The sequence below is a fragment of the Protobothrops mucrosquamatus genome, unplaced genomic scaffold, assembly GCF_001527695.2.
Source record: "Protobothrops mucrosquamatus isolate PMUCROS unplaced genomic scaffold, P.Mucros_1.0 scaffold1620, whole genome shotgun sequence".
NCBI classification, from domain to species: Eukaryota; Metazoa; Chordata; class Lepidosauria; order Squamata; family Viperidae; genus Protobothrops; species Protobothrops mucrosquamatus.
Window position 1 is genome coordinate 38,503 of NW_015387781.1, and position 14,648 is coordinate 53,150.

The 14,648-nt window shown below is 36.6% G+C and overlaps 1 protein-coding gene across 1 annotated transcript in view; it reads left to right on the forward strand.

Moving 5' to 3' along the window:
* Nucleotides 1-14,648, forward strand: part of LOC107293452 (dystonin) — a gene marked incomplete at its 5' end in the record, with an annotated part of 166,922 nt that overhangs the window by 37,860 nt on the left and 114,414 nt on the right. The window contains 9 exon segments of the mRNA XM_029285407.1: nt 718-841; nt 3,628-3,836; nt 4,480-4,797; nt 4,955-5,121; nt 6,234-6,390; nt 7,025-7,148; nt 13,105-13,173; nt 13,680-13,915; nt 14,303-14,432. Of these exon segments, the coding sequence (XP_029141240.1) occupies nt 718-841; nt 3,628-3,836; nt 4,480-4,797; nt 4,955-5,121; nt 6,234-6,390; nt 7,025-7,148; nt 13,105-13,173; nt 13,680-13,915; nt 14,303-14,432 (1,534 nt within the window).

Sequence of the window (14,648 nt, forward strand, 5' to 3'; positions counted from 1 at the left end):
AAGCTAAATGTTTTATGCACATGGCATAAAGCAAAATGTTCAGAGAAAGACGAGCAAGAGAGCTGTTCTCTTGCAGCCTGTCCCTTTTGTGTTCCAAGTGACATCTCTCATAGCAGGCTGTAGTTTTAAAATAATAAATATTTTTCCCAATGAAGAAGAGTGTGTTGACATGATGTTAAGATGAAGTATAAAATATGTGCTGGTTGACAATTAAGGTTGATGTTGGTGAAGTGCTGGACACTCTAGTTGCCCTCTCATTATAATACTGTTTATAATGAACAAAATGCGTCTATTATTAAACTGAAAATTTGTATCACAGATATTCAGCTCCTCATTCACGGTTGGAGATGACTCTGTCAAAAGCCCGGGTAAGGAAAGAGACAAATATGTCACAGAGGACAAAATATGCCAGGAGAGGTTTCTTCTAACCTCATGGAATTGAATAAGAGTACAATCAGCAACAGGCTACATAGTACACTGCTTGCTCAAAATTAAAATTCAGTTTTTGTGCTGCACCAGACCAAGAATTCATGTTGTGTTGAACGTGACACCCAGAATGACTAAAAAAGATGCTCTTGGAAATTAAGAAGCAGAATAAGTTGTAAATAGTCACCAGTATGATTGTTACTAGCACTTACATCTCCCAGTAAATCTCATTGCTCTTTTAAATTCTTTTTAAAAAGCAACTAACATAATTTAATTGGTATAATTTTATAGGTGCTTCAGGGACAAGTATCTAGTCAACAGGTTGCAGTAGAGAAATTGAAAAAAGCAGCTGAAGTGCTTTTTGACACGAGAGGAGAATTATTGCCGGACAAAGATGAAATCCAGCATACACTGGGTAAGATGAGTCACCGTCTCTTCTGTTTTCTTCTTCCATTGCTCACATTTGGACATATCTGCTCTGGTTGACTTTGTGACTCCCTCTTTTTTCCTTCCTTGACTCATCTGTTTCTACCTTTGTTCTTTAATTCTGAGCCAAATTTCGGATCCAGCTCCTCACATTTGATGCATACAATCTACAGAAAGCAAATAATTATCCAGCTTTTACTTAAATTTAGAGGGAGGGAGAGCCATTGTTTAATATAAAGTCATAGGATTTAATAGTGCTTAACTTTGGCTCAGTTGTGCAATAATGTTTTTGAACCAGATCTGATTGTAGCAGATCATTTTTAAACGCTGATTCGTGCTAACGTTCTGACTTTTGTGTGTATGTATAAACCGGTTTTGAAGTGCAAATGGACTGCGGGGGCTGAGATGGAGGACAGAGACTATACAAGAGTAAATTACATGAAGGTTACAATGACCTTCCAATTTATTTATGACATTATGAAAGAGCATCTGCTCTACATCAAAATGTATCCTTGGCTATATAATACAAGTCATATCTTTTAAATAGATGTAAGACATCTGCAAGAAAAAAATAGAGAATTTAGCAAGATAAAAGCTGTTTACCAAACAACAAATTTTTCAGATTTCCAGAACTTCTGCATATGCCTAGTGAACATGAAAACTAGCCAGCCCTATGTAGAATTTTCCTTCATATTTTAAGCAGAAAAGAATTGGAGAAGTGCATTCATAGTGCACTCAAGCATTATAAGCTGGACATACCTGAATTCAATTAGAGAATTACGAATTTCAGTGACTTAATTTAATATGTATATTGATATAATAATGATGATGATGATGATGATGATGATGTTGGAAGGGACCTTGGAGGTCATCTAATCCAACCCCCTGCTCAGGCAGGAAACTCTATACCATTTCGGACAAATGGCTGTCCAGTCTCTTCTTTAAAACTTCCAGTGTTGGAGCATTCACCACTTCTGGAGGCAGGTTAGAGAGACTGTTACCAAGAAATGTGTGGTTAATAACTGGTTAAATTAAATTTAGATCTAGGGCTGATCCCGTTATTTCAGTAAATTAAACCCTAGAATCTAGAGTAGGTGATATTTGAAGTTTTTGCATTTCTTTAAAAATTATAACTGGTCTGGTCTAACAAACAAATTTTACGGATTACTGGAACTTATATAAAGACCTAAAGATATAAGAGAAAACTGGGTATGCTAACTTAAGGCTTAACTTCCTTGATTTTAATCCTGGATTATGTGAAATCTGTTTAACATAGTTTCTAGTTAACATATATTGCTATTTTTTTTTATTTTTGCCTTGCAATGCTTAATGCTGATCAATTTCTATATGCCTATTTAGCCATCTAATCTTTTTATGTCTGTTATTTTATTACCCATGCTTATTTATGCTGCATAAAAGTGTGCAAAAGACAGGTCTGTAATTTCATAGAAAAAATAATATTGCATATCGGGAGATGTAATTCATAAAAGCCCATTTTTATCTACCAATCTTTATTGTGAGAATGTAAGGTAAATTTAGAGAGACTTACAGTAATGATCTTCAAGAAAGATTCAAAAACATTTGGTGAAATCCTATTTTTTAAAATTATAGTCTTTTCACCTTAGCACTGGTTCCTTAGAATTGCTACAATTAGGTAGTGTTTTAACAGGATGGACCCACCAGCGTTATCCACAAATTTCAGGTACACTAGACATAGATCTGAAATAGAATGAATCAAATGTTCTCAAACCCCTGGAAACGTATTGTCAAAGTTGGCTAATGTGCATATATTTCATATTATGAATCCATGGATTCGTAATATTCATAATATCCCTATTATGAATTCATAATCCATATTATGAATGTCTCCCAGGACATTGTCTTGTATTTTACCAGTTTCCTAGACATAAATGGAAAAAATGAATATAGGAAAACCAATTATTGTGGGTGAATAAATAAGGGAGAAAAGAATTTTCATTTAACTTAGATGAATCTTTTAAAAACTAAAAAGAAAAACAAATAGTTGAAAAAGAAAAGCAGTTTAATCCCTTTTTTTAACTGACAAATGAGTTTAGCTGAATATCTTATGCTTCTGAACCCCTTATGAAGAGAAATCTGGAAAAACAAAAGCGACACTCAAAATCCTGATTGTGGAGATAAATGCAAGATATGATCCTGTACTGTAGATCTCAGAAATAGTACAGCATCTATGCTGTGGCATGGAAATGGTAACTTACATGATAAGCCATTTCAATTTTCAGGTTGTATTCTGACTACGGTAAACAAAGTTCACATACAGATTTCTTCTTGAAGACTTCTATAGACTGATCTTATTACTAAGGGACATTTAGAAGTCACATTCAGACTGGCAAATTTCCTTTTAAAGTTCTGCAGGATCATTTAATAGAATTTTACAGAAGATGGATTGTTGGATATAATTCTATAGAACAGAGGTCCCCAACCTTTTGGGCACCAGGGACCGGTTCCGTGGAGAAAGGTTTTTCCACGGACCGGAGAGTGCGTGGTTTTGTGTGCTGCCTGCATCCCACGGATGGGGCTTTGCTTGTTTGTGTGGACCGGTTGCTGGCATGCCGCGGCCCAGTACCGGTCCACGGACTGGAGGTTGGGACTCCTGCTATAGAAGATAGTCCCTTCTATTATAAGGTTCATCACCATGAACTCTGTGTATGTGTGTGTGTGTGTGTGTATAAATATATAAATAAACAAAAGATTTATCTACTGCCCCAATCCAACAGACTTTTTTTTTCTTTTCAGACACTATTGTAGATAAGTATAACCAATTATCTAAAGCAGTGAACGATCGTAATGAAAAGCTCCAAATAACTTTGACTCGTTCATTAAGCGTTCAGGATGGATTAGATGAAATGCTAGATTGGATGAATGGTGTTGAGAAGAATCTCGAGGTACATGGCCAAGTGCCTTTGAACTCTGCTGCTATTGAAGATGTCATTAGCAAAAATATGGTACGTAGAACTTTAATAGAACCTATTCTTTCTCTAATAAGGAGAAAATTGTAAGAGAAGAGAATGATTTGAATAGCATGGAAAGAATCAAAGAAGAATAAAACTCTGCTTCAAAACAGTGGCCAGTACCAAGCCATAGTACAGTTTGCTTGATTTTGTCTTTGTGTGATTTGTGATTCCAGTAATTGCAGATGATTAGTCATGTTTTATGATTTAGCCTAGTGAACTAGGACAAAGTGGTTTATTAAACAAGCTATTTTTCGGGGAAACTATAGTTATTATGTGAGGCCACCCAGTTACTTTTCTTTAGGGTCCATAGTACATATACCGGTATGTTTTGATAATATTCTGGTAAGCTGACGACTAAATGTCCCAAAGTGTGATGTTTCTATGCAAATCCTTTAGTCTGAATATACTAACATCAATTCCATATGGGAGGTATCAGTTGATGAACAAAACCAAAGATATACTTTACCAATGTCCTTAAGTAACTAGTGTCTTTCTTACACCTAACTGTGTACTGAACTATTGAAGTAGCTGACTTTAGAAGTCAATTACTCATTTGTGCTGGCAATCACATTTCATGCATAATAGATATGCACACACATTATCTTGGACATTTTCTGAAACAATTTTATTTCAGGCACTAGAACAAGACATTGTAGGCCGCCAGAGCAGCCTAAACGCCATGAAAGAAAAAATGAAGAAATTCATGGAAACTGCAGATCCCTCAACTGCATCTTCCTTAGAAGCTAAAATGAATGAGCTTTCCCAAAGGTTTTGCGAAGCTCATAATAAACAAAAGAAAAAACTAGAAGACATGGAAAAACTGAAGACCAGAGTAGAGCTGTTTGAATGTCTGTCTGACAAACTTCAGTCATTCTTTGACAAGAAAGCTCAAGCCCTCAATGAGGCTGATATTCCAGGAAAGGACGTTGCTGAAATGTCCCTTTATGTGCAGGTACAGTGTATTTTTCATCCTGTGAAGTGCTGTTCTGGCCTTCACTGAATACCACTCTAAAATGATAATGGAAGCTGTTAAGTTCAAGGACTAAATGTTGAATCTTAGGGTTATCCAGTCAGGTATAAAGCAGTTACTTTCTTTCTTCACTTTATAGGAAACCAACACAGAATTGATGGAGCAGAAGAAAGATCTCGAAGTTTTGCAACACCTCATTGAAGAACTTTCTCCTCATGCTCTACCAGGAGACAAGTCATTAGTGTTAGAAAAAGTAAATGTCTTGTCAAAGAAATTCAGGGAAATGGAAGAGATGATACAAGAAAAGTGAGTATAGTGACTGAATTTTAGAATGGAGATGAAAGATAATGATGAGATGACAACAGCAAGGCTGTCAAAAAGTTACTGATTTTTTTTTTGTGGATTAATGATTAATATATTACAATTATCATGACTTTATTTGAGAGCCTTTTGACAATAATTTAGATAATAATAATAAAAAAAGTTGGAAGGGACCTTGGAGATCATCTAGTCTAACCCCCTGCTCAGGCAGAAAATCCTATACCATTTCAGGCAAATGGCTGTCCAGTCTCTTCTTAAAAACTTCCAGTGTTGGAGCATTCACAGCTTCTGGAGGCAGGTTGTTCATATAACGAATGGCATGTTTCATAAATGAGAGATAAAATTATATTTAATGCTGACTAGTACTTTTGTATTGCAGTAACACTGGGTTGCTCTAAGTTGGAGGCTAGCTGGACAGGCGACTTAGTTTCTAGTAAGAATTTGAGCCTGTGGGTCTTAAGTGGGCATACTTCTATATAACTTCACTTCTGTCCCCTGTACTTTGGTTTTTCTGCCTTTCCTGATTGGTAATAGCTTTGGAAAGTTAACAGGAGGATGGATTCACACAATCGTGAATGCTTCTCTTGGGGAGAGGATAACACTGTGATGGTCCTCTATGGTCATCTATTGAATTATGCCTGCGTCTCATCCTATTTGGATTACTGCAGTGAACTTGGTGGGGAGGGGGGTGTTGCCTGTGAATATTACGTAGAAGCTGCAAATGGTCCAGAATGCAGCATTTCAATAGTTACTGATGCAACAATGTGATATGCCTGTGTTACATCTTTGGTGTGACAGTTACACTAGTTGCCAGTTTTCTTCCATATGTAATTCAAAGTGATGGTAATCATTTTTAAGGGCTTAAGATCTGGATATCTGTAGAATCTTTTGCCAGTCTCTATGTCTACAGATGCTCAAGGAGGGTTTTTTTTTTGTCCCAGCTGTTTGTTAACTTTATCCAACTATTTCAATATATATTGGCAGTCTGAATACAGCTTTTACAACTGGTTTAACTTAGAAAGGTACTGCATATTTAATTCCGAGGTCAGGGAGGCCCCAACTTTCCCAATTCACTCTTTCTGTTTTTAATTTTATAGAGAGAAGGATGTGTCCTCTTGCCAACAACAAATTGATGCATTCAGGTGTTATGTTGAGTCTCTGAAGAAATGGATAGACGAAACGACAGAAAGAATTCCCCATATACAGCCCTCTTTAAATACTGAGAGCTTAAAGAAATATTTGCAAAGCACCAAGGTATAAACTGTGTTTGTCTTTACAGGTAGTACCTCTGGACAAAGGATTTTTATGTCCATTAATTAAACAATGGTCTCTGAACTGAAGTGGTTGCAAACACTATTGGTTGTGCGGTATCACTCATTTAATTCAGGCCAGAATGGATTAAACCTGTGTAGTGTGTCCAAGGATTTTCCTATGCATTATAAAGGAGAGAGCCACTCGCTGTGTACAAAAGTTTGTTTGTGCAATGGGAGCATATATAAAATGGAAAATTTGTGTGGTTTCAAACCTGAAATAACATATGACCTTCTACATCTTCTCCTGGGAAATAATGAATATTGTTCTAAACACTTCTGTGCTGTAAGAGGCAAGGAAGACAAGGTGTAATGTATGTCCCTGCCATTTCTCCTTTGCTCATCAGCTTCCAGTGTAGCTAATAAACTTCCAGTAGTTAATAAACGCTGCAGAATTTCAAAAGAAATTTGAGTTCTGATATTTTTAAGGTTAATTCTGAGTATAGATTGTACATCATAATGGATAAAACAAGATATGAGAAAAGCATATCCAGTCATGTTAAGTCCTTTCAAGTGTAGATATGTTCTCTCCAAATGATAATTGTAGTTACTATTGAAAATAATTGTTCATTCCTTAGGATTTGGAAGATGAATGGAATGCAAAAGCACCTGATCTTAAGAAAATGAATAGCAGAGGAAATGCTTTGCGTAACCTAATTATTGCTGTGACTTCCACTGCAAAATCATGGGGAGTAAAGTCAGGTATGTTGCCTGGATAAGCATAACTCTGAATGTTTGATACGTTTGAAATGATATATAAAATGATTAATAAAATATGTCGTTTTAAGAAATACTCCCCAAATCATTGCTATATTTATTGGAAAAAAAAACATTGAACAGTCATGATGTACAACTGGAATAAAATTATTAATAAAACACATCATTCTAAGAAATATTCCCCAAATCATCGCTATATTTATTGGGGGAAAATGAACAGTCATTTTGGTAATCCTGAAAGTGATGAGTCTAATTCTTACTTAATATTTAATAATGCTAATGCACAGAATGGATTAAGAAAATGATTTAATATACCACTGATTCATTTTCATGTCCATATTTTTATTGCTTCATGTAGCCTAATATTTGGTGCAAATCATTCAGGTTCTCAATTGATGACGTGGTTTTGTCTGCTTACCGCAGTACATGCTACACTTCTGACCACTTTGTTTCAAAAGAGCTTCCATGTTGTTTTTCCTTACATTAATTTTGCATTCAATCTATTGGGAGGATTCTCTATTTTCTGACACTTTTCCATTCAGGATTCCTACTTTCTCTGTTGGCAGTCATTTTACTCTTGTTTCTCTTAACATATTTCCTTTCCATCCATGTTATTTTTTTTCATGGCCCTACCAAATAATGGCTTATCCCATGTCAAGAACTGATCATTGCACATGTATCTTTTACCAGAAACAATCATATCAATCATGTTTTTCAACGTAGTCCTTCTCTATAGGTGTGTATGAATAGACATGTTTAAACCATGTATCTAAAGCAGATACTCATCAAAACCATGTATTTCTAAGCAATACTCTTCTCAGTTCTTGGGTATCCAGATGGGTCAATGACTTTCTCTTACTCTCTTGTTTTATTTCTTTCTATCTATTCATTCTATCTAATAGAACTTTTTCCCATTTTGGGTCACATTCAGAATATTGCACAATTTCCCCCCAAACAAAAGCTAGTTCTTCCACTGTTACCATTTATTGGGTCGTAACATGATGCTGACTGAAACAAATTATCAGTAAGACAGTTTGAAGGATTGGCAGATTATGATCTCCATTATCTTCCTATCCATGGCTACTCTTAGATATCATGGATATCTTCCCAATTGCTTGCCTGCCATTGTATGGTTTCAAGCAAGATAAGATACTGTGTCACAGTTCCTGTTTCTTATAAACACTTGAAATTTCTTTCCTACTTTAATAGCAAAACGATGTCCTTTTTCTGATTCCTTTGGGGCCATTCTGCTCTGCTACACTCCTTGGACATATTTTGTCTTGCTTCTTCTGTGGAGTTTGTTTTGTTCCAAGTTTCATTTAGCTCCTGTGGAGAAATAAAACAGCAGATCAAAAGCATGTTATTCATGGAAGGAAGCAGGGGAGGCAAATTGTGAATATTGTATTGGGATATTTCAGTGAAAAGTTTGCCCTTTTGCATTTGTGTTGTAAGATCGCACTCAAGCAAGTAAGCGTCAGAACAATATTGTGATACCACAGCTCAGTAAAGTTGGCTTGTGGTAGGTGCTTGTGCTGGGGACGGAAAACCTAAAGTTCTGTCCCACAGTTCGTGAGATAGGAAATGTGCTAGTCATGGCCAAGAATGGTGTTGTTTAAAAGCACAAAGCTTACAGTACTCGTGTTTATCTTCACGATCTCTTCATTCATGATTGTTGTGGAAAACATTTTCTTCTTGTTATTGGAGATTATGACACAGTTTACCCACCAGTTCGGCAACAACAGAGGCCTGCTTTATTATGTGATGCTCTCATAGGGTCTTTAGGCCTGAGTGCTCAAAAGAGAGAATAGAATGCAGTTCTCAGAAGTGACTGTCCCACATAGTTGGGCTAATGCATCTACTGTGTAGTGATCAGAACAGCTGTGATAGCTTAAAAATACACTGGATTGGTGCTGGCATTAGGTAGACAGGCTGCTTATCTTAGGTATCTGGTTTTTGCTGGCATTGAATGTAGTATATCTTAATTACTTGATTTACTGTTCTGTGAGAGTAAGAATTTTCTGCCTCACTGCCAGAATATGTTGATCGATCTTGAGTACCATACACCAGGGGTCTCCAACCCCCATTCCAGCAACTGGTCCGCACAAACAAGCAAAGCCCCATCCGCAGGATGCAGGCAGCACACAAAACCACGCCCCTTCTGGTCCGCAGAAAAACCTCTCTCCACGGAACCAGTCCCTGGTGCCCAAAAGGTTGGGGACCTTTGACATACACCTTGATTGAATAAGGGAAAAAGTTGTCATTGTTCATGACTACTTTGCCTCAGGATACAAAATATCTTGGGACAGGCCCACCACTTCTCTTCATTCTGTGTTGTAGCAACTGGGCATTGTGTATCAAGATATTATGAGATTTTTATCCAGAGGTGAATGCACATTAGGCTAGTGGACTAAATCTGCCCAGTAGTATTTTGAGAAAGCCTGCTGAGTTTTCTCTCCTGCTTGGGTTAAGGAACATTGATTAGGTGGTAGGATTTTTCTATTTTGGCCCCCCGTGTTTTAGAATTCCTTGCCTTCAGAGTCCTCCTCCTTCACATTCAATAAGGGAGCTAAAATAATTCCATTCTCCCGGGATCTTAAATCCAGCTGATTGTTTAATACCATCCATCTTGGGATGGCTTTAGCAATCTAAATGCTGTTTTCATTAGTTTACTTTGTTGTATGCCAACCAAGAATCTCCATCTTATAGCGTGTTACAAACTGTAAATTAATTAAATTTCTCACATTCCTATAATACACAATCCAGACTGTGAGAATGATTCAAGGAAGCAGTATGGCCATTTGCATCCCCATTAATGTTAGTCAGCACTTCAGACATGTCTGTCTGTTTTCTGCAACTGCCAAGGGATTAAAAAAAAGGCACAGATGCTTTAAAGCAGGGGTTTCCAAGCCCCGGTCCAAGGACCGGTACCAGGCTGCAGCATGCCAGCAACCGGTCCGCACAAACAAGCAAAGCCCCATCCGTGGGATGCAGGCAGCACACAAAACCACGCACTCTCCGGTCCGTGGAAAAACCTTTCTCCATGGAACCAGTCCCTGGTGCCCAAAAGGTTGGGGATGTAGTCAGGGTGCAAATATGAGCTTTTTCTTAACTCTGAAGCACTCTCGGGGAACTCGGCCCAAAGCATTCCACAGTCTGCACATTTTGTTCCACTGTATTACTGGCTTTAAGTATTATCAAGAGGAGAGTTTAAGCCTGAAAAACTCTGTGCATCTGAGTGTACTGTGAAAATCTTTCTTGAGGAGAAGGAAAAAGAGCTGAATCTAAACTTTCTAAATTACAGCACTGTAAAAAAAATATATAGTCAATTCCTAAGGCAGGAAAGGAGAGAAAAAAAATTTAGAAACCTCATGTGATTTCACCATTGGTAGCAGTAGCAGTCTAGTTATCAGCCTATCAAATTTGTAAGACCCTCCTGACTTCATAATGACATTGAGCACTAAATAGTTTGGAATAACATAACACAGAAAAGAGGCATGAACCTCTAAAGAGAGTAAAATAAACACATGGCTTTAGCATAAAACATTCCCACAAGCAGCCCCCATTGATCTTAGTCCAAGGCCTGATGGAGAAAACCAGGTTTAAAGATGCCATTCAAACAAGGTTAGAATAGAGACCACATGGACCTGCTGATTCATATTAACAGGTAAAAGAAATGCTATTTTAATAGCAAAAATCTGCTGAGAATGCTGCTCACTTCTGTATTAGATTTACTTTGAAAAGTGGAAGCTTAGTGGCTGATACGTTAGTGAGAATTCTGCACAGGGTGAAGTATAGGACGGTCGTATAATTGTATTATGAGAGTATCTCACTTACTTAACTGATTTATTTTGTCTCCCTATGTTCCAGCTGCCATTAGACTAATGCTCGCTTCCCACCTGCTAGTGAGAAGTGAATAACCTGGCCTTTTCTAAGGCTTCAATTAATTCTGCTCCATTAAATAATCATGTTTTGCAATCTTGCTTATAATGAAAAGCAATAGATACTAATAAGAGCTCTTATTTCTGTCATAAATAATAGATATTTTAGTGCATCATCATCATCAAGTTGGCTTTGACCCAGCTAAAAGGCAGCATTTCCGAAACCAGTTCTGTGATTTAGAAATTTACTAATCACACAACAAAGTGATGATTGTGCTAAAATGAAAGCTTGGGTTGCCTCTTACGTCACATGTCATTTGCCCTAAAATGACCTCGAACAATATTTAGAACCCTTTTGCACAGTTATAGAGTTGTGTTTGTTAAGTCATGATTGCAGTTTTTCAACTTAGCCATACAGAGCGTTTCTCGTTGTTTCAGAATTTAGAACAGATGGTCCAGAACAAACAAGTGCAGGGTCGACTTTTTAGTTATTTGCTGAATTATAGTACTGTATTCCAAAAGAGCAAAACAGAGTTTGTTATCCTCTTTCAAGCAACAAATATTAGATGCAAACAAGTCTTGCCTTTTTGCAAAATATGCACAGGATGGTTTCTCACACAGTTTTTGGGACATGAGTCTTTGTATTTAAGCTCCCTGTCCTGTACAGTTCTCTCCAGAAGTAAGTTCTTTTGTATGAAGGCTTACTTTCAGGCAAGCACATAATCCTGATTGTCATTCTTCCACTGTATTGTCATGTAGTTCTGAATCTCCTTTCTATCAGTTTTCCTCTTCTTACTACAACACTTCTGTTGTGCTGATGGAGGATTGATTTTATAATGAATAATTATATTATGTTGGTATAAAGATGTCCCCATAACTAAGATGCTGTTTAGATTAGTATGGTTCTACTGGTAGCAGTAAGATAGGATAGGGGGTTCAACGCCCTTTTCAAGCACTGAATTTTAAGCAAGTTATTGTACAAGTTTCACTTCGATATTTGTAAAATGGGAATAATAATATACTGCTTAGTCCTAGAAGATTAAATAAAATAAAAATATAATTAAAGATTAGGAACATAAAATGTATAAATACTGGACTGGTTTTTTTTTTATAAATCTTTAGATTCTAAATGTGAAAGACAGGACTAGTTTCTGTTGTTGTTGATGGAAAAGTTCCCTGTATAATATAGTAACAGTGAGAGAGCAGAACAACTTGTCTCCCTACCACTGGAAACCAGCCTACTGATTATGATTGCCTGGGCCGGCTTCTGCTGCATCTACTAGTAAATATCTCTTAGTGAAAGAACCTTAAAGACATTAATTCAGTGACAGCATGACTTGGCAACACTGTTTAGATGAAACAGAAGATCCCGGATCAGGCCAAGGAACCTCGTGCTAGGACAATTCCTTGATTACAATAAAATTCTTCAAACAGCAGAGGCCAACCTCCAGTGGTTGAGTACAACTTGTTCAAATAATCACATACATCCTCCCAAAGACAAATTTTACAGCTGAGAAATAAATTACACACAGCATTGGAATTGGTTATAACGTGATCAATTGTAAAAGTTAAAGACCATCTAAGGAGGACTAGAGCAGAGGTCCCCAACCTTTTGGGCACCAGGGACCGATTCTGTGGAGAAAGATTTTTCCATGGACCGGAGAGTGTGTGGTTTTGTATGCTGTCTGCATCCCACGGATGGGGCTTTGCTTGTTTGTGCAGACTGGTTGCTGGCATGCTGCGGCCCGATACCGGTCCACGGACCGTGGGTTGGGGATCCCTTGATTAGAGAGGGAAATTAAGGGTTTTTTCCCCCTTTCATGATATCTGACCTTTGTTCCTAATGGAAAAAATGGGATCGAGGAAAATGGAGGGTTCTGTTCTACTGGTAACATACACCCAATCAAATATGTATTACCTTTAATTAAGGTAATTTCTTAAAAATGGATGTGATCTTTTATGTTTCCATGTTAAATCTAGTCTAGTCCCTCTATTTGATGAAAAAGAATTTTAGAATTACTTAAATAATTATGAACTCTGAATCTTGGCTTTCATTTTTTTAGATGTGCCTGGGGAAATACTGAATGGAGATGGAACAGCTACTGGTAATCAGGGTTTCATGGCAAACAAAGGTAAGTACCAGTTAATTGTATTTATCTAGATTTATACTATATGTTATAGTAGTCTTAACTTGCACCCTTAATGAATTTCCTGAAATTGCATAATTTCCTTAGTGGTTATCATTATCTAAGAATCAGGGCGAGAACCAGAATTCCAAATTTGTCTCATGCACAAATATTAAAAAGCAGTTATGTTGGTCCATGAAAACAAAATCCAATTCCATATATATAGGTAATGCCTCTGTTAGGATTAAACAAAATAACTCAAAAGAATGTGCAACTTTGCATATGTAAAGCTACTATGGGGAGTCAAACATACAAGATATGAAGTTTCCTTCACAGAATTTGTTTTGTCTGTACTTTACTATCAGTTGAACAAACAAAAATCTCTCTGTGTGTGTGTGTGTGTATGTGTGTGTAAATAAGAATTTAAACTTTTTATTGTATTTGTATCTTCAGACGAAATATTATGTAATTTAGTTTTTAAGATAAATACATGTGGGACCCCTCTCTCACAGAACTGACCACGATTCAAAATAGCATATCAGCTGTAAATCAGAGTTATGATGACTTGGGAGCAACACTGAAGGACAAAAGATCAGAATTGGAATCAATGCTTTTAAATATGCAAAACATTCAAGAAGAAACAAGTTCTATGATGGAATGGTTACAGAAAATGGACACAGTTGCAGCCAAATGGGAAACAACTATTCTTGACAGTGAAACAGTTAAAGAAAAAGTTGATCAGCATAAGGTAATCTTCAATTTTCAAAACTTATCTGTGGAGAATAATTAATGTGTAAAGTGAATTTTTGAGATTTATGGGAAGATCAGCTTAATGATATAGAAAACCATTCTGCCGTACATTTTTGCATAGAGTCATTGTGGATATCTGCTAAATATGTTAGTGGCATTACTGCTTGGTGATTAAGCAGTCTTACAAATCCCCAAAAATATTTAATAATAAGTAAGCTATATCTATAGTACAATCAGAATTTCATTTTTAATAGCCTGAATTTGGCTGACTGTTAAATTTGCTTAAACATTTGCTTAAACCACTTGGTCACCATTGAATCAAAAATCTTAGTTTTATGTACTTTTACTACACTTGTGTGTGCTTTTGTTTTGTTTGTTTTTATAGCTATTTGAAACAGAATTGAAGCAGAATGAGAGTAAAGTGCAAGAGCTGAAGGACAGAGTCACAGAGTTGCTGGAAAAAAACCCTGATTCTTCTGAGGTGCCAAAATGGAAACAAATGTTAGACAAAATAGGTATTAATTTTTTGCTTCCTGTAGGCATTGGATAGGTCTGAAAGTTAATATGCTAATATATTTAAACTCCGCACTCAGTACCTGCTTGTATATTACTATTTGTAGCGCTACAGTGTCATTTATACAGCTGTATACTTATACTACTTACTCTTGTGTAGGTTGAAGTTTGCTATAGCAGTTCTGAATATACTGTAATTCAATGCATTTTTTTGGGAG